General features: G+C 44.3%; 1 protein-coding gene across 1 annotated transcript in view; it reads right to left on the reverse strand.

The window, feature by feature from the left end:
• Positions 1-7,675: 7,675 nt before the first annotated feature.
• LOC141097553 (acyl-coenzyme A amino acid N-acyltransferase 2-like) overlaps positions 7,676-20,785 on the reverse strand; it is a 149,772-nt gene continuing 136,662 nt past the window's right edge. The window contains 3 exon segments of the mRNA XM_073584775.1: positions 7,676-8,726; positions 8,728-9,288; positions 17,678-17,880. Of these exon segments, the coding sequence (XP_073440876.1) occupies positions 8,691-8,726; positions 8,728-9,288; positions 17,678-17,880 (800 nt within the window). The 3' untranslated portion in view covers positions 7,676-8,690.

Raw genomic sequence — 20,785 nt, forward strand, 5'->3', positions numbered from 1 at the left:
AAAGGAAATGCATTTGAGGCGTACACAACTATATACTTTTGGTGTTATTTTTAAATCTTCATATATATTTCTGTCTCAGTAATACAGTCCAGCCTCTCCGCAATAGGAAATGAGATGCATACAATTAGTGACATAAAGGCTATTGATTGCAGAAATCTAGGAATTATTATTCACGGGAAAAACTTCCGTCACAATTCTCATAGGCGATGCTGACCCTCAATTAATTTGTGTGTTGAGACAGTGAAAACATTTTTTTGTGAATAAAGTCTTGCTGTATCGCACTTCCGTTGATTCCATCACTGTTACTCATCTCAATCCAATTTTTATCACAGGGAGCGATGTAAACATGGTGCTCACTAGCTATCATGATCTGTCACGTAACTTTGGAGTGCAAAAGACAGAAGCCACAGGCCGTAGGCGATTCTATTTGATTGGCATGAGGGCACATTTTAAAATGTGCGCCGGAATGTCACACGTTTGTGAGTAGGAAAACTGTGAAAGCTGATGATAAACCACCACTGCATGTCATTGTGAGTCGACGTCCATAAGAAATGGAAGCCACTGATCATCTGGAGCTAGAGCCCGGCCAGCAGGACCGGGATTTGACAGCACAGACTACACAGCGGAGGAGCAGGGAGAGGTAAACATTGCAAATGCTGGGGCCCTGCCCAAGCAAGGGGGGCACACTCGTGGGCGTCGGTACTGGCACTGGGCCCCTCATAGTACAGCGGTGTGTCTGACGGCGGGTGTGCACCACCACTGTCAGACACTTGATTGCACTATGAGGGACCCTATGCCAGTGCCCGCGCCCAAGAGTCGGCCTACCCACCTGTCCAGGGTTTTGTGCGCTAGGTGGTTACCCCAGCCATGGGGGGGGCCGCCCACTTAGGGAGGTTTACAAAGTGGCATATGTAGATGTGGGTCATTCAGCTGCTGCAAAAGGCGAAATAGGTCAAGTTCGCGGAATAGGAGGAGGACCAAAGCAAGCCATTTTTCTGGCAACCTATGTGTCAACAAGGGAAGGTGGGACAAAATCCTTGGAAACCCATGCATGGTTCATTTTAATGAAGGTTAGATCATCCACATTTTGGGTTGACAGACGGGTCCTTTTTTCTGTCAGGATTGATCCAGCTGCACTGAAGACACTTTCCGATAGCACACTTGCAGCTGGGCAAGCGAGCTCCTGTAAGGCATATTGTGCCAATTCAGGCCAGGTGTCCAGTTTAGCGGCCCAATAGTCAAAGGGGAATGACCTGTGCGGGAGAACATCGATATGGGAGGAAAAGTAGTTGTTAACCATAGTTGACAACTGCTGTCTCCTGTCACTTTCCATCGATGCTGTATTACCAGTTGTGTGAGCGGTCCGTGAAAAATCAGTCCACAACATTGTCATGAAACCCCTGTCTCCAACGCCACTTCTGCTGTGTGCACCACGAACACCTCTGCCAAGCTGCCCCCGGCCCGTACGGCTCGTGTGAGAACCATCACCGCTGCTGTGTGCTGGGAATGCCTCAACCAACCGGTTAACCAGAGTTGCTTGTTTAGTAGCCAATATTAGGTCAAGGTTCTCCTGTGGCATGATGTTTTGTAATTTGCCTTTATAGCGTGGATCCAGGATGCTGGCCAACCAGTAGTCATCGTTCATCATTTTGGCAATGCGTGGGTCCCTTTTTGGGATCAACAAGGCATAATCTGACATGTGGGCCAATGTTCCCGGTGTCAATGATGCACTGCGAGTGCTGGGTGGAGGAGCACTTTCTGGCAAATCCACATCCCTCCAGTCACGCACAAACCCTGTACCAGACCTTGCCACGCCAACATTTTCACTTGCCCCACGAGATGCATCCTCCTCCCCTAAGTAATCATCCCCATCATCCTCCTCCTCCTCCTCTTCTTCCTCCACCTCGTCCAGGAGAGGTCCCTGAGCAGACAATGGCTGAATGTCATCAAGGATTCCCTCCACCTCTTCCTCCTTGTCAACATTGGCTGCAGACACATGCTCATTAAGGTGCGTCAAAGTTTGCATGAGCAGACGCATAAGTGGGATGCTCATGCTTAGGATGGCGTCGTCTGCGCTTACCAGCCGTGTGCATTCCTCAAAACACTGAAGGACTTTACAGAGGTCTTTCAGCTTCGACCACTGCACACCTGTCAACTCCATGTCTGCTCTCAAAGTGCCTGGCCGTGTATCCTCCCACAAATGCATTATGGCCTGCCTCTGCTCGCACAGCCGCTCAACCATGTGCAGGGTTGAGTTCCACCTTGCTGCAATGTCGATAATGAGGCGGTGGTTGGGAAAGTGGAGCAATCGCTGCAGCTTCTGCATACGAATGGAGTGTACAGGCGACCGGTGGATGTGCGTGCACAGTATTCGCACCTTCTGGAGCAGGGCTGTTAACTCCAGATAATTATTGAGGAAGCACTGCACCACGAGGTTCAAGGTGTGAGCCAAGCAAGGTATGTGGCTGAGTTTTGAAAGGGCTATGGCTGCCACAAAATTACGGCCGTTATCACTAACTACCTTGCCTGCCTCAAGATGTACACTGCCCAGCCATGACTCAGTTTGTCGCTGAAAGTACTCGGCCAGCACCTCGGCGGTGTGTCTGTTGCCCAAACACATCATCTGCAACACAGCCTGCTGACACTTTCCACTAGCTGCTCGATAGGGGGACACCTCATGTGCAACAGTGGCAGCTGCAGATGGAGTGCTCTTACGACTGCGCTCTGTGGACGAGCTTTTGCTTCTGGAGGAGGAGGAGGAGGGTCGAACGCCTACAGCCAACTGTTTCCTATACCGTGGGCTATTCAGCACTGTCCCACCACCGCTGTCCCCTGTGGACCCTGCATCCACCCCATTAACCCAGTGCGTAGTGATGGACACGTAATGGCCCTGGCCATGCCGACTGGACCATGCATCAGTTGTGAGGTGCACCTTTCCACTCACTGACTGCTTGAGTGCATGGACAATGCGGTCTTTTACATGATGGTGGAGGGCTGGGATGGCTTTGCGAGAGAAGAAGTGGCGACTGGGTAGGTCATAGCGTGGTACTGCATAGGCCATGAGTTCGCGGAAAGCTGCGCTTTCCACCAACCGATAGGGCATCATCTCTAACGAGATTAGTTTGGCAATGTGGGCGTTCAAATCCAGTGTACGCGGATGAGAGACTGAGTACTTTCTTGACCTACTCATAGTGTCTGGGAGGGTGAGCTGGACTTGAGAGCTGCATATGGTGGAAGTAGTGGTGGACAGGGCGGACTGAGAGAGGGTTGATGATGGTGATGGAGTTGGTGTTCTCTCTGATGGCCTAGATTCAGTCTTTCGTTGATATAACAGTGGGATTCCCTGACTGCTGTGGCCTTGCAACGACACCTCAGCACAGCAGCAAATGATAACCGGTGGGCTTACAGTGGGGGAAACAATGTAGCGTTGCTGACTACCTTCTTTGTGATCAGTTGCACATGTGGTACTTGAGGTTTGGTGTTGTGTCCACGCTTGCAAGTGCATGCTGGTTAAATGTCTAAGCATGCAACTGGTATTCAAATTTTTCAGATTTTTCCCTCGGCTAAAGGTCTTTGCGCACTTCTTACAGATAACCTTGGCCTGATCATGAGGATTTTGTTCAAAAAAGTGCCACACTGCACTCTTCCTACTTTGGAAGACATTTTGCGGCCTAGCACGCTGTGCTATTTTGACCATCTGGACAAGCTGTCCAGCAACTCTTGATTTTTGGAACCTGTCTTTGGAGTGCTCCGGGCCTGCCAGATAACAGCTGTTGCGATGTCGATGTCTGCTGTGGATGCTCCTCCTCCTCATCTGAGCTATTGGAAGCAGCACCCTCTTCCCCCAATGGATGCCAATCTGGGTCAACAACTGGGTCATCCATCACCTCCTCTTCAATGTCATGTGCACCTTCCTCTGTGTCACCGTGTATGGTGGTATAGTATGCGGGAAGGGGAACCTGAGTCTCATCAGGGTCAGAATCTGGCTCATTACACTGCGAGGACAATGTAGAGCTCTGACTAAATGTACCAGCAAAATCATCTATCAGTGGCTGTGCATCAGTGCACTCCATGTCAGATTCATCTTGGCCTGGGTAAATCACCATTTCACTTGATAATCCAGGCATGGTATGTGAAAACAGCTCCATGGAGTAATCAGTAGTATGGCCTGCGTCATCCTTCAATCTTGGTTGGGGTGAAGGACACAAGGAAAGGTGTGGTTCATGAACATGAGCCTCCAATGATGACTCAGTGCTTTTATTTTTTACAACTTCAGAAGAGATGGCGATAGAGCTGGAGGCTGAGTCAGCAATGTAAGCCAAAACTTTTTCCTGAAGCTCTGGCTTTAAAAGCGGTTTGCCAACTCCTAGAAAACTAAGCCTTCGAGGCCTTGTGGAGCCAGACGATGACGCAGGCTCAACACCTCCTGCATTCGATCCTATTTTGCTTTTGCCACTACCATCAGATCCACCACCAACACCATCATTACCAGCTGCCAACCCCCGCCCAATTCCACGGCCTCTTCCACCAGCCCTCGTCATTTTTGGTAAAAATGTACACAAAATACCACAAACTATATAGTAATGTAAAACAAGGTACAAGGTGTATGTAGGACAGGGGAGATGTAGAATTTCTGAACACACTTGTGGACACTGTTGGATTGTGTGAGGCCCAGTGAATATCACACCGCTATGTCACAGGCTCAATGTCGCAGGTGTGAAAAATGTCTGTCAGAGACACCGCACTACACTTGCTCATAGAGCCAGTGCACGTGTCCTGAGTACAGAAGCAGTGCTAAGAGTTACCTGGGGAGCAGGGCAGCAGAGGTGACAAAGCGTGCTTCAACTAATAGTGTCAGAGAAGCCAGAGAACTCAGATTATGGCAAAGCAGAAGTCATGCACAGTACAGACCAGCGAGGTACAGGAGGGGTAAACAGACGGGAGGTCAGACAAAGCAAAAGGTCATACACAAGATATCAGTACAGTACCAGGGAGGAGACAGAGCGGATAATCAGGGCCAAGCAGAGATCAAAACCAAACAGACATAGGAGGTACCAGGCAGAATCCAAAGCGATATCCAGGGAGCAGACCGAGTCATACACAGAGAATCAAGTAACCAGAACACAGCACTAACACACTCAGGGGTCACCACACAATGCCAAGGGCAAGAGTATAACTGACAGGGATGGGAGCGTCCTGAGGCTATAAGAAGCCTCCCCCAGAACCAGGGAGAGGCCACAATCATAGCCCCAGGTGTGCAGGTAAGCCTGCATCGGGATCACAACCTTTAACCCCAGAAATGCCAGTCATCAGCACTGGTTCCAAACATTAACCCCACGTGTGCGAGTCAAACCTGCACTGAGATCATGACAATGTCACTATAGGACAGGTGAGATGTAGAATTTCTGAACACACTTGTGGACACTGTTGGATTGTGTGAGGCCCAGTGAATATCACACCGCTATGTCACAGGCTCAATGTCGCAGGTGTGAAAAATGTCACTATAGGACAGGGGAGATGTAGAATTTCTGAACACACTTGTGGACGCTGTTGGATTGTGTGAGGCCCAGTGAATATCACACCGCTATGTCACAGGCTCAATGTCGCAGGTGTGAAAAATGTCACTATAGGACAGGGGAGATGTAGAATTTCTGAACACACTTGTGGACACTTTTGGATTGTGTGAGCCCCAGTGAATATCAACCGCTATGTCACAGGCTCAATGTCGAAGGTGTGAAAAATGTCACTATAGGACAGGGGAGATGTAGAATTTCAGAACACACTTGTGGACATTGTTGGATTGTGTGAGGCCCAGTTAATATCACACCGCTATATCACAGGCAGAAATTGGCAAGTGTATGACAAACTACAAGGTGTATATAGAATTGGGCAGAATAGGAATCTCCCTAGAGTGTAGGTCTGTAAGAACGGAACATGTCCTTGACTTATCCTTACAGAGTGACACACAGATAGCTTCACTGTGGCCGTGATAACAGCCATTACACGGTACTGAGAGAGGAGCGTGCACGTACACCGCTGTCCGGTGTCCGTAAAATTGTCAAGCTCCGTGTTTTTTAAGCATACTGTTTAAGTATACGGACTGACACGCTGTCTCTCTATAGTTTTGAATGTGATCAAACAGCAAATATACTTAACTATTTGAAAAGCAGACAAAACTAGAAGGTGGAGGTCTGTAAGAACGGAACATGTCCTCGACTTATTCTTACAGAGTCACACACAGATAGCTTCACTGTGGCCGTGATAACAGCCATTACACGGTACTGTGTGAGTAGCGTACACCGCTGTATGGTGTGAAAAAATGCACGCTCAGTTCCTCACCAGGACAAAAAAAAAAATTTGGATTGCTTTTAAAAAAGCAGTTTGCAGAGCAGTGGGAAAACAGCAATGCAGCTATCAGGAAGCCTTATAAGGCAGCCTAACCACCAACACAGCTGATCCAGCAAAATATAGCCTCCACTTGCACTGCACACACAGTGACTGGTGTGCTGTACAGGCAAAAATCGCTAGCAGCAGAAGCAGTTTTTGGTGTCTTCTTCCCTGCCTAACGCTCTCCCTACAGAATCAGCAGCAGCAGCAGCTCTCCCTATTCTGAGATCAGCATGAGTAACATGGCGGTCGGCATGCACGCCCTTTTATACCCCCTGTGACGCCCCCCAAAGCAAGCCAATCACTTGCATGCCCTTCTCAAAGATGGTGGTGACCCCTGCCTATGTCATCACGTTGCCCACAGTGTCCGTGGATCCTGATTTGCTGAAAAAGGGCGGAAAACAAACTTTTGAAACGCGACTTTGGCGCTAAAGTCGCCGAGCTCGTGGCCGACCTCACCCTAGGGTCGGGTTTCGTTTCATGAAACCCGACTTTACCAAAAGTCAGCGACTTTTGAAATTTTTCGACCCGTTTCGCTCAACTCTAGTGGTGAGCGAATCTATTAAAATTCAAAATTACCAGTGAACTTTCTCCAAATATTTGATTTATGGCAAATAATCTCACATATTTGAAAACTGGATAGCTTGAAATTTTTTTGTAAAATACACATGGTCGAGAGGAGTGGGAGGAAAACCTCGCCTACCATAACAGCTTAACCTAACAGGTGATCCTGCTGACCTTAAGAGATGACTCTTTGCAAGTGAGAGAGGGAATTCTGATGATAAGAGTTTGGAATCTACAGAAGTGAAAAGGAGAGGACCTCACTGATCATAAGATCTTAGACTCCATAGAATGTACTCTTTTACATCCTACCCTAGTTACTTATTCTTTTTCTTTCAGCCCTCCGGTCCTTGTCCCGTTGACCTTATTGCATCCCTATTATGCCCTTTAAATGCCTAGTCGCGTAGATGTTGGTTAAGAGTTTGCTTAATTCAGTGTTAGGTCAATATCCTCTCTGTACAGTGTGTTGTGCCCCAAAATAATCTGGCAACTAATTGTGCAAAAACATACAGACATTTTTTGTTAGACAGAAAAATTACATGATACCCATTGGGACAACACTAATAGCCATCGAGAGTGAAAGACATTCTTTGAACAGGGCCTCTGCTTTGGTTATGGCATCCAAGTAAGAAGACATGTTCTCTTTAATCTTCATAGCCCCCAACAGAGCAAATAAGAATTGGACAACCCCATTTAAATGTAATAAATTGTAGCTGGACAATAAAAGTTGTTATGTGTTTTCAATGCAATTTAATTTAAAGAAGGAAAGTAATAGAACATTGAGTTGATAAAAGTCAAATTACAAAGTTTAAGTCAATTTATACAACCGTAGAAAAGTCAAGAACACCATGATAGGTGGGAATTTTATTTCAAAGTTTGCATTGTGCTTCAGAACCTCCAGAAGTAAAGATGTCTAATCACAGACAATCATTTTAATATTGAAACTTGCATGGCAATTGGCTAATTATCATGGATTACAATCCAGAGACACCCAGCAAAGAAGCAAAACGAGCAAGCACTGCTACAGTACATGGCAACCATTCACATAAATGGCTTTATATGTAATAATTGGATGGCTGAAACCATCAGCTCGATAGATGATACATGATGTTATCAGATCTCCATTGTCTTGGGTGAAGGACCCTCTCTTGTATGACAGTGATATGTCCAAATAATAATATAATTTACATATCTTAAAGGGAAACTGTGAGTCAATGCATGCTGTCCAAATCATGAATACTACGAATGAGAGCCAGGAATGTTTTTAGAATTTCCGAGTAACCATAGTTTGAGGATTCTGCTGGGGACCATAGGCAGAGACTAAACCAGTCCAGCTCCGCCCTGGCCAGGTTCTCCTCAAACTGCTTGACTGAATTAACAGGTCTCTCCCAATGTACACATAAGGAGAGACCTGTGTCAATCACATGGAGCGGTGCAGAGAGAAGCCAGCCAGGGGCAGCACTAGACTAGTGACATATCTCCTGTGGTCCCAGATATTTAAGTTAAGTTTTATTAAGCATTTCAGAAAAAAGCGTACTTGGCTGCATTTGTTCAGTCAGGCTCTGAAACATACAACGTTTGTTTTTTTCAGCATAAATCAGCTGACTGGTTCCCTTTACATATAGACATTTACATGTGGTCAAGCCATCCAGATAATGGAAGCTACAATAGTCGCCAATTTCAGCTTTATGCGTAGGATGTGGGATGGTATATAGATCCCCCAATAAAAAAAAAAAAAGGGTTCATAATTGATTCACTCGAGAGCACCTAATATTTTTTTCGGAGAAATTCTTGCATCTCTTTCCAACTAGTTTCTTGTGCTCTACAATGTGGCAGAAGTTCTCCACCCCAAGTCGCAGGAAGTGGAAAGTACTTAAACTCTGATAAAGGACAGAAAGGGGAACCCGGAGGCTCTAGAAGATGTCCTGCTCCTGGATGACATTGCATGTACACATCCTTCTTGCCATACTTTTCCGCCCGGGATTTTGCTTCTGTAGCAAAGAACAAACTATTGCAATGCTTGTCTTCATTTCCCACCAAAAAGAGAATGGGGCCTCTGGCTTTCTCCAGGGGAATTATAGAGTCCTGGAATTCTGGTTTTCTTTGATTGCGTATTATGTTGCTAAAACTGTAAGACGAAAAGTCTGTGCTCACAATTCTTTCATTTTTTACGGGTATGGCTTTCATAATGTGATCACCATAAACCATGTCGACAGCATACACAGCAGTGGGTCCATTGATGCATACAGTAGCAGCGACCTGAGGCAGGTAGGATGCCATAGACAAAGCTATTTCAGCTCCTTTACATATACCGACCACTCCAACTCCATCACCTGACACCTAAAAAGTAGAATGTATTGTCACATTGATTTATAAAGCTATAGGTTAACAATTTAGTGGACAGTTAATGGAGAAAATTCAATCTTTTAGTAGTTTACTGGTCATTGATATTGCCACTGCTTTATGGCAGTAATATGGGGTTTAGACGACCATTCAAATTAATGGATGGCCAGGTAATACATTGGTCATCCTGGTCTATGACAGAGAATGCTAGACAGAGGTCCCCATATATAATGTCCATGCGTACTAGTAATCTCAGCACGACAACGCCTTCAACACTAGAATTTCAAGGGGTTGTTCTGTTGTTCAATTTGGGAAATTTTGAGGGATGGGTCCTCTGCTCAAAATCCTCATCTTTTGACTAGAGTAAAGAGTGGAGGAGAATGGAGGAGCAGTCCTGTCCTGCATTTCACACACAAGCCCTACTGGTATTAATAGATATAGTGAAATACATCATTTCTTCCTGTGGTGGCGCTGAAGATAAATTGAACACTTAGGGTCAGATTTACCCCAAAGATCACAGCTAGAGATCATAGAAGGACATACTTTGTGATCACTGTATTTTTAATAGAAGAGTAATAAAATTTGGCACTCAACTCATGAGATTTCCTTTGCATAAAACTTTTAATGCAGTCCAAAATAAACGTTTCGGTCATCAATGGACCTTCTTCAGTATACTGCAGTGTTCAATATTTGAACCACAATTAATACATCACAATTGTAACAATTTAAGTCAACAGAGAAACATCATACAGATCATGTTCTTTTATGGAAAAAAAAAAATAGTGAAAACACCTTGGACCTGAGGAAAAACAGGGAAAAAAGGGATAAGGAAAAAGGAAGACCTACCCGACTGCTCCAACATTATCTGCATACAGGGCTGCCACTAGGAATTTCGGGGCCCCATACTGGCAAAATTTTCGGGGCCCCCTTTAGACTCCGCCCAGGCTCCACCCAGCCCCGCCTCCACCTCTCAAACTGTCCACAGTCTCACCACTCTCTCTTGGAAAAACCCTACTTCTCACCAATCACACATTAACAGCACCAGATCACACATATAGCCAGCAGCTTTTGCTTTGGACAAAAGATTTTTTTAAGCCGCCACCATAACAGGGTAGACACTTTTGGCAGGGCTCTACTCTACTGTAACCTATTAAATATTTGTTAAAATATGCAATACAATTTAGGTATATTTTTATTTATTTTTCAATTTTTAAAATGACCAATATCACATACAAGGAACAAATACCGCTACACCATGTCCTGACCACATATTACCACCACATAGTGACCTATAGTACCACATACAAGGAACAAATACCACCACACCATGACCAGACCACATATTACTGCCATAGTGACCGAATAATATTACACACAAGGAACAAATACCACCGCACCATGACAGACCACATATTACCGCCACAAAGTGACCAAATAATAGCATATACAAGGGACAAATACCACCGCACCATGCCCAGACCACATATTACCACCACATGGTGACTGAATACTACAATACTGATCATTAATAAAAAAACATAATACTATCACCATAAGTGGCATTATACACACGAGATCTGTATTTAGTATGCAGTGTCTGTGTACAGGGAATATATTGACCAATGACATTATACACAGGAGCTCTGTATATAATGTACAGGTAACACAGTGATCACTAGTGACATTATACACAGGACCTCTGTATATAGTATACAATGTATAGTGTCAGTGTGCAGGTATCACTAACTCACCAGTGACGTCTCTAGGTGAAGTCCTTCATCCTTGCTTTTCATTCATCCAGCACAGATCGCCATCACATCTTCCAGCCAGGGCTCGTCTCTGCAGGAAATAACACAGTTATCTAGAGCTCCGCTTGCAGAACACGTTACTTATTTTTCCCAACTTCTACATTACACCACATGAAGAAAAAAAGGTGACATAGTGTCGCTCTGCACAGTAACAGGACCGCCCCCCCCATTTAAAACAGTATCCTCAAAAAATTAAATACATCACTGCAGTAATAATATCCCTTAATTAGCCCCTATGGTAATAATATCCCCCATTCTGAACCCATGTGTCTCATTCCTGGCTTCAGCCATATGTTCTCCCATCCCGCCCTCATGAGTATACATTCTTCCCCATATGATCTCCATCGTATCCATCTTGCCCCATGATCCTGTGCGATCTGTCTCCAGCATTCTGCCCCATCTGTCTCCAGCATTCTGCCCCATCTGTCTCCAGCATTCTGCCCCATCTGTCTCCAGCATTCTGCCCCATCTGTCTCCAGCATTCTGCCCCATCCGTCTCCAGCATTCTGCCCCATCCGTCTCCAGCATTCTGCCCCATCCGCCTCCAGCATTCTGCCCCATCCGCCTCCAGCATTCTGCCCCATCCGCCTCCAGCATTCTGCCCCATCCTCCTCCAGCATTCTGCCCCAGTCTCCAGCATTCTGCTCCACGTCCAGCATTCTGCCCCCGGCCCCCCCAGATCGCCGCTGTCAAAAAAGCCAAAAAACCAAAAATAAAAAAAACAAGTTCTTCTTACGTCTTATCAGTGACGTCAGATGCCGGCGATGTGCACGTTGCGGCTGACGTCAGCTGCCAGCCTCCGATTGGCTGGCGGCTATTAAATATTGACGTGCAGGCCGGCGGGCCCGCATGTCAATAGCGTCTAGCTGCCGCCCGCAGCGCCGCGCTAAGGGCCCAGTTTACCTGCCGGTAGGGACCCGGTGAGCAGAGTAGACCGGGCCGATGCGGGCCCCCTCTGCCCACCGGGCCCCATACGCCAGTCAGGGCACTAATGCCCTGATGGCGGCCCTGTCTGCATAGGTATCAGTGCCTAAAATGATGATAGTAATATAGTGAATAATCTGTATATAGAAGTGGGGAAAATGGTATAGTAGCAGTTCCCCACTTCTATATACAGATTATTCACTGTATAGTGACCGAAATGTTTATTTTGGACTGCATTAAAAGTTTTATGCAACGGAAATCTCATGAGTTGAGTGCCAAACTTTATTACTCTACTATTATTTTTTTGGATATTAAAACAATGAGGGTGATATCCTGTTATATTGATTATTTCACTAATTATTTAACTAATAACAGCTGGATATAAAATTAAAACAGCCCCTCTGAAACAATGGATGGCTGACCATCCGGAGAAAAGAACAATGTACACACTGAGTATGGTGGAAGATGAAACCGGCAAGGTATCGTATAGATGCAAAATTTACAGCAACACGCAGAAATAAATAAAATAACCTTTATTAAAATATAAGTAGGTTGTACACATTAAACAAATAAATAAATAGGCATCCCAAATCTATACATGGTATGATAATTTGATAAGCTTAGACATAGAGCTTTGTAAATAACCATGTAAGGTAGGCTCAATAATAAACAGGTAAAAAAGTATTAATGATTATATACTTTATAAGGTCCCCAAAGAGAGATAATAGTGTGCAATGTGATGTTGGCAAAAGCCTAACAAAAGAACTGAGGTGCACATATAATGAAAACAATGAATACTAGTGCATAAACAAGAAACCGCCACTCAATAAACACACAATGGAAGAAAAGATTTTACTCCTGGTTCCCCATCTTTTCTTCCATTGTGTGGTTATTGAGTGGCGGTTTCTTGTTTATGCACGAGTATTCATTGTTTTCATTATATGTGCACCTCAGTTCTTTTGTTAGGCTTTTGCCAACATCACATTACACACTATTATCTCTCTTTGGGGACCTTATAAAGTATATAATCATTAATACTTTTTTACCTGTTTATTATTGAGCCTACCTTACATGGTTATTTACAAAGCTCTATGTCTAAGCTTATCAAATTATCATACCACGTATAGATTTGGGATGCCTATTTATTTATTTGTTTAATGTGTACAACCTACTTATATTTTAATAAAGGTTATTTTATTTATTTTTGCGTGTTGCTGTAAATTTTGCATCTATATGATACCTTGCCGGTTTCATCTTCCACCATACTCAGTGTGTACATTGTTCTATTATTTTTTGGGGAACTTATTTGAGCACCAACACAGCCGTGCCACGATATACCTTCTGGATTATTAATAGAATCATTCAGGCAAAATTTTACTAAAAGGGTTTATCTAAGAATTTAATTTTGTTTTTCTCCCTATAGTCTTTAAAACCCATCGATAGCAGCCATCAAGCCTTCAGATAACACAGGTCTGCAGGGGTAAAATTGTTTGAAAAATAAGAGGCGATTTTTATATACTTTCGATTGTTGATCTCAGCAAAATTAATGAAAAAATTCCATCACGTACAGTTTTTTTCACAAACACCGACTCCTTAAGCTTTTTCTTGCACCATACTTGAACCCTTTGTGTGACCCTTGTTGGATGATTTTTTTTTGGGTCATTAGGTTGGTTAGAAATTAATGGACGCTGTGCTGTGATTGGCTGCTCTGGGAAGAGAAGATTTTCTTAACCCGGCTTCCAAAGAGTGTGGTGGTGTCTATAACATCCAATCATAGCATCTCTTTTATGTTGCCTCAGTAATATAAGAAATGAAAGCTGCGCTGTGATTGGTTGTTATGGGCACTAAAGACAGATTTTTTTTTTAGTCACTATTCATAACAGTGTGGTGATGTCCACAGCAACCAATTAGAGCACAGCTTTCATTTTACCTCATCAGTATAAGAACTGAAAGCTGCGCTGTGATCGCTTTCTATGGGGAGCAAAGGCAGATATTCTTTTAGACAGTTTATAAGAGTGTGGTGGTGCGATACCAAGATTCCTCTCAGTATTTATTGCTTGTGGTGGATTAAGCTTCTGTTTCTAAGAATGTGAAACAGAGAAGTGTATTAAGCGTACTTTGGTGTAAAACTAGATGATCAGGACAAGTCGTGGGCTCCACATATGGCGTGTTCTGTTTGTGTACAACCACGACAGTGGTCTAAAGGTAAGTTGACTGGTACAGTTGGACGTGCAACATGGAGGCATTCAACCTTAAAAATAAGAAGGATATTATTTACCCGGACCTCACGTCAGCGATTCGCCCTGTGCCTCACGGTCCACAAATACCTTTCCCTTCACTTCTGGAGAGACTTGAAGATATACCTGATTCAGAAGATTCAGAACATGAACAGCAGGATTCTACACAGGGACAGCTCTCTGAGGCTATGGCCACATTATCAGTATTTTTTCAGTATTTTTTCTCAGCATTTGTAAGCAAAAACCAAGTGAGAAACAATCAGAGGACAAGGTACAATAGAAACAAGTGCACCATTTCTGCATGTTTGACCCACTCCGGGTTTTGGCTTACAAATACTGATATGAAATACTGACTAAATACTGATAGTGTGGCCGTAGCCCTACAACCCAGGGACAGCACTCTTATCTCTAGTACCTAAGGACAGCACTCTTAACCCTGCTATCCAAGGAAAGCGCTATTAGCCCAGCTACCCAAAAACAACACTCTTTGCTCTACTATCCAGGGACAGCTCTCTTATAGCCCCTGGCCAGTCCACACATTACAGTTTGTGCTCGTACCAAGTGGCACGGACATCTGTATGAGCACTTACAATTACAAGCGACTGTAATGGCAGTAACTCCCATGCTTCTATAGGTACGTGTGCCGACTGGGGGTGGTCCCTTTTTTGCCGTGAACAGACTGGAGACAGAAACCAGTGTACGTTCAACAGGTCCTCTTTATTGGCCATCCTCCCGATGACCACAGCAACACGACAGATTCTATGCACAGGCCCGGGTACCCTGCACCTTCTCTCTCTCACAGTGACCTCCCTCACGGTTCTATCACCATGGCTGCCCTAGACCTACCACCACAGCGCTTCGCCTGTACGAGTCCGTCCATCTGGTACCCCCGGGTTTCCTCTGTCCTGTGGCTATCCTATCAGGGCCACCCCCCTGACTGTCTCTCCTTCCAGTCTCTTCTGGAGCTCTTCCTCTGCTGAACTCCTCCTCCTGGACTGGCTCTCCTTGACTGGCTTCCCTGGACTCCCTCTCTCTCTCTCTTTTATTCCCCTCCCTGGGAATTCCCCTCTTGAGTCCCTGTAACTCCGCCCACCATGACTTTGCGGTTTCTTTAGCATTAGCTGCTAAGTCCTTTTCCTGCTTTCTTCTGTCTCCCTCTAGTAGCTAAACCTTAGTACTGCACCATCTCCTTTTCCTGCTGTTCTTTGTCTCCCCCTAGTGGTCAAAACCCAGTACTTCACCATCTTTCACTATATCTAGCTGTCTCCCCACATGTATATACAAATTCATGTCAAGTATATCTACTGCACATTTTCCATTCGCTGTTCCTCTTCAGACAGGTCCATAGATCAGTCCACTTCCCTACACCTCCTCAGCGTCACCTTACTCACCGTGGTCATGGCGCTGCTTTTCTTCGTATCAAGCTGACTCACTGAGTTTGTCTCTTGCAGCACTCCTCACCCCTGCTGCATCTGTATGCTGTTTTTTCAAATTGCTATAGGAGGGCAACAGCCAAAATCTACAGGAATCTAACCCTGCTGTGTCCTTCAGGTTTGGATTCTCCAGATAATCACCATCCAGCAGATACTATATCAGGCAGTGCTGCCTTCCACACCTTGGCCTGAGCTTAAGTTTCAGTATGCTGTTTGCATCTAGTTCCTGTAAAGGTGCTCTATTGTTTATTCCTCCCATTACTGACCAGGCTGGTGTTCTCGTACTGTTTGCTCTTTCCGCTCCTGACCTTAGCTTTCTATCCTGAGCTTATGCTGCCTGCCCTGACCCCCAACCTTCTGACTACACTTCTGTCTCACACCTCTGTACCTCGTATACCTGCTCTAATACATGTGTTAGCTGCTGCAGGTCTGGACACTGCCCCAGAGTGACACTTGGGGGCTATCCAGTAAGGCCAGGGGGTTGACAGGGGGTTGAGAGGGAATATAGTGAGCTGAGGTTAGGTAATTAGCTGGTAGTACGGGGGTGGGGGTAAAACTATTTGAAATTGGTGGTACTGGTCTTAGGTCTGTGAGGAGGGGTCAGGGGTGGGGTCACGGGGCACTAGTATAAAAGGGTCAGCCATGTTAGGTGAGGCAACCATTTTAGGTGCCCGTTACAGTGATAAGAAGTTTCCGACACTCCCTTATTTGGTTTCAATGTGTAACGGGGATGTTTTGTGGTATTTTATATCTAGTTTTGTGGGTGATTAGAAGTACAGCATTTTAGGAAGGTTGGGGATGTTTCTTTTTAAAGATTGTGTAAATGTATGTCGCACGAAGTTCGTGGTGCTGGTGAATGGCGGATCGGAGGGGGGGGGATCTCAAAAGTTTCTGGACCCTCCCCTGGGTGGATTCAAGTGGACGGGTAGTTAAATAATCCTGTGAAGGCATTAAAGGGGATCCATCATTAATGGTGTTGGACATTGACCAGGTGGGTTGGTGCCTCTGAGCGGATGCTTAGCAGCTAGAGGCAAGACTCGACTTGGGCCAAGTTGGGATTATTAAACCCGAGGTTTATGGTTTTGGACGACTCCTTCTGGGATGTTGTGTTAAAAAATTGTGTTAAATGCTGTGGCCAATTAATCCAACTTCAGTGTGGTGTTTATTGGGATTTCTTAATAAAGATTGAAGTGGGGTTAAGAGGTACAGAAAAAGGGTGTGGAAGCTCACATGACTCACGCACACATTTATCATGTAGCCCAAGCCTTTCCTCACCATCAGAGGAGCTGCTGAAGACCAGGTAGGCACTAAGTCCTGCTTCTGCAAGGTAATTCCAGTCAGTGGCACAATTGGTTCACTGCCACCAGTGTTCCAGCTGCTTTATAAAGGCTAACTATAATTCTTATGTGGCACTTTGTGAAAATGAGTTTGACACCCCTTCTATAGATAATAGCCCAGTTGCATTTCATATTTAGTTTTGTGTGGGAGGCGAACAGTGTCTGGTATTTCTGCTTTTGCTCTACTTTATCTATCACACAGCTAGGGCGCATCTAAAAAGGATAGCTACACCCTCCATTGATAGCAACAGGTTTGTAGTGCCAATGTCCACTCTCTGTAGTGAAGATGTTGTAATGACACATTCGGCGTGACACTGGAAATTAAGAAAAAGATATCTACTAATCTATAGAAGAATAGCAGGTGTCTACTGAGCATGTGCGACCTGTCAATGATGAACTACAGGACTTATCCATAGAAAAATCAAGAGTTCAAAAGCCTCTGAAATGCAGGTTTTCAGGGGGTGATATCGGGAGCAGTGAGCTTTTTTCAATAATTGATTGGATTTGACAACTTTATTTACTTCAGGATTATAAGCCACTGATCTAAAATTGAAATAATATAAACAACCCTTTAATGACATGTCAACTCTTTGAAGGAATCCATAAAGCGTAAGACTCGCTGACATATTTCTGTTAAATATTCTTACTTTGGGATGATTGCATAGAAGCTGAGCGGCTTCTTCGAAATATTTTAAATCCACTTTATCGAGGAAAATAGGTAAATCATCATAAGCATAATAAGCCAGGGCAAGAGAGGCGAAACCATGGCTGGCCAGAAGGCTACTGCGAAACTCTATTAGGCCACCAATAGCCCCATTTATGTCAATAACTCCCGGAAAGGGTCCTTCACCTAAAGAGAAGACAAAATGGAAATAAATGGATTCTACAATATTGAAGCCAGAAAAAGGGAGTTTCACTTTTTTACCTATTCAAAAATGTATTAAAAATTGGTCTCGCCACCATGCATGTTTTAGATCTGCTTCTAAGGAGTCCATGTCATACTGGGACGGTAAAAGAAGAAGGAAAGCCTAAAGTTCGGAATGATAAAACAAGACATTAGGAGAGTGGGAGTTTTGGTAGATCCCATAGCTGACTCGTAGTTAGAAGGCAGCTAGCTCTGGAGTTGTCGGTGACCTTCCAAATCTTTTTGTGAGAAATAGTTTTCTTATCTGTAATGTGAAGATGGTGGGGACCCCCAGTCACATGATCTGAACATCTTTTTTTATTTGCAACGGGAATATCCATTTTGAGAGGTGGGGTGCATGCGTGTTGGCTCACCAGAGCGGGATAATTGTGCATACCTGTATCTACACCAGTGTAACACTGTACCTGTTGTAAATAGATTTGCTTCTCTGCAGTAATGTTGTCATTCGGTCACAAGATGTTGCCTAAGCATTACTGAAAGACTGTGATGTGCTTATAAAATGTCTTACGTGGGACTACAATGTGACTGATGTGAAACACAGGAAGAGGAAGTGCGGCCATCTTAAGGGCAGTCTTCAGCTAATGAGAACAGGGAGAGGATGTGCTGGCGAGGAATTCGACAACATCCTCTGATGGAAACACCTCACAGAGAACAGAGCAGTGTCAGATTGGAGCTGAACTTATCCGTGACCAGAACCTGTCCAGATGTGAGATTTCTGCCAGGAAAGAGATGGAAAAGGGACCTAGTGTGAGAGGTATTGGACGCTGCTGAGGAGTTAAGCCACAAGCATCAACGGTACGACTCACCTGTTGGAGGGACACCACATCCTTCCGTATACAACAATTGTTTGTCCAGAGCAGATCCAGGTCAGTAAGGCCCACTGCTCAGTCACTGTAAGAAATCGTGCATGCACCACACTACATTCTGACGCCAAAAGACTGAAGGCTGAGGTAGAGCCTATTGTTAGATACTTAGGCATATTGACTGTTCAGGCCATGTTTATTGCCAAAATCAGTGTATAGAACTTTCAGATTTGTTGTCACGTTTCCTGTTTATTTTCTAACTAACAATCCTAATCTACACCTAGATGCCAACACGGCACGCAACGGATTCTAGACTAAGCTTGAACTTTCTTTTGTTTCAGGACAGAGAGTTTCTGTGGAGCATTATAATATGGGGCAGGTGTTCTACTTCTATAGACTTTGTTCATGGCTAATTCGCTGATACAGATGGTTAATTTTGGGATATTTTCAATATAATTGAGGATGGACTATTCCTCTGAGTTCATTAAGGTCACATCGGGATGGGAGAGGAATATTTCATTGGGGAACAGAAGTGAATGTTTGTAAGATTGTAAACTGCTGTGCTGAATCGCAGGAGAACCAGTAAATTACATCCATATAAATGATCCAGTCTCCAGAGTGTAAACAGGTAATGGGTGGCCGATTTTGATAGGTTTGCCAGTAGGTAGATTTGTAGAAAATACAGTAGGTACAGATTTTGTGGATGCCATGCTGAACAGCACAGGGGTTTCAGCCTTCTGGCTAAATGTCTGTATACTACAGAAAGACAGATTACAAGTGAGGGAACAAAGGGACAATGAATTGTGTCACATTCACAACCGCATGGGTATAGCACAAAAGAGTGCCCCTGATGAAGGACTGACCCTCTGAAACGTGCGTCGGGGTGGGTGTCTGGACACTAGGAAGCCTCTGGCTGTTGCCTCCCAGGCATATGTTACTTTACTTTCACTTTCATTATGACGCATGCATCTGGCCACATAGGATTTTATATGTATGATACTTGCATCTGTTATTGAGTAAGTGGATGTTTATTATATCGATTATTTTTCCTGAGGACATGGTTGAATTTAATTTAATACCATATTGAATGTTATACTAGCTAGTTAGGCCTTAATAGGTCCAGCACTCTCTTGTGCTATACCCATGCGGTTGTGGATGTGACACAATTCATTGTCCCCTTGTTCCCTCACTTGTAATCTGTCTTTCTGTAGTGTACTAATAAATTTGAATTTTATTCAATTTTTCTGGACCTTCTGTCGCTTTTTTTGAGCTTTGCTCATGTTTTTGCTATATATTTGCGATAGGTTCCTATTTTTCCATTTGTCAGCCGATCTTACTATTAAGTGTATCAATTTGTGATTTATTAATTACTATTATGGTAACAATTGTCAAGAGCATCCTAATAAATGTCTGTATAATATATTTTTTTATAATGTTTTCTATTGTCTTGTGAAATTACCCTCATAACTAAGTAAAATAGTTACGGAGAGTGGATTGTGTATGAGTTGTTTTTTCTCGCCCCTGACTCTGCTGTATCCTGAAGAACACCCCCCAGAACAAGACTTACACATGCTTGGAATTTAATTTTTGTTGTAATCCACAGAGGCGACTGGCAGTGTTGTGCTTAATACATTAGCAGGATATTCAGGTGATCACACGGGAGAAGGGAGTTGGAAATGCTGCTACTTCCATAAATATACTCACTGCTAGGACCCTTCATTTAACAGAAAACTTGTTAGAAGAAGTAGGAGAGAGGGGTAAAGCTTGAGAGAAGATTGGGCAGACCAGCTCTTTTCCTATAAGGGCAGTTAAAGTCTGGTCAGGTTGTGCAGAGTAGGAGGTCATGCATGGAGATGAAGATATGAGAAGCTTATGATCATTCAACCAGGGGGTGAAGACGTTGGTGATGGGCACCACAGGTCTCTGTGGAACATCGTAGCTTGAAAAGTCCTGTGATCACAGCAGCATCAGAATTCATTTAAATGATGTTTCCCATGTTTTAAATTTTCTACATATCAGGAGGCTAC

The sequence above is a fragment of the Dendrobates tinctorius genome, unplaced genomic scaffold, assembly GCF_039654945.1.
Source record: "Dendrobates tinctorius isolate UK_male_01 unplaced genomic scaffold, ASM3965494v1 ptg000085l, whole genome shotgun sequence".
Taxonomy (NCBI): domain Eukaryota; kingdom Metazoa; phylum Chordata; class Amphibia; order Anura; family Dendrobatidae; genus Dendrobates; species Dendrobates tinctorius.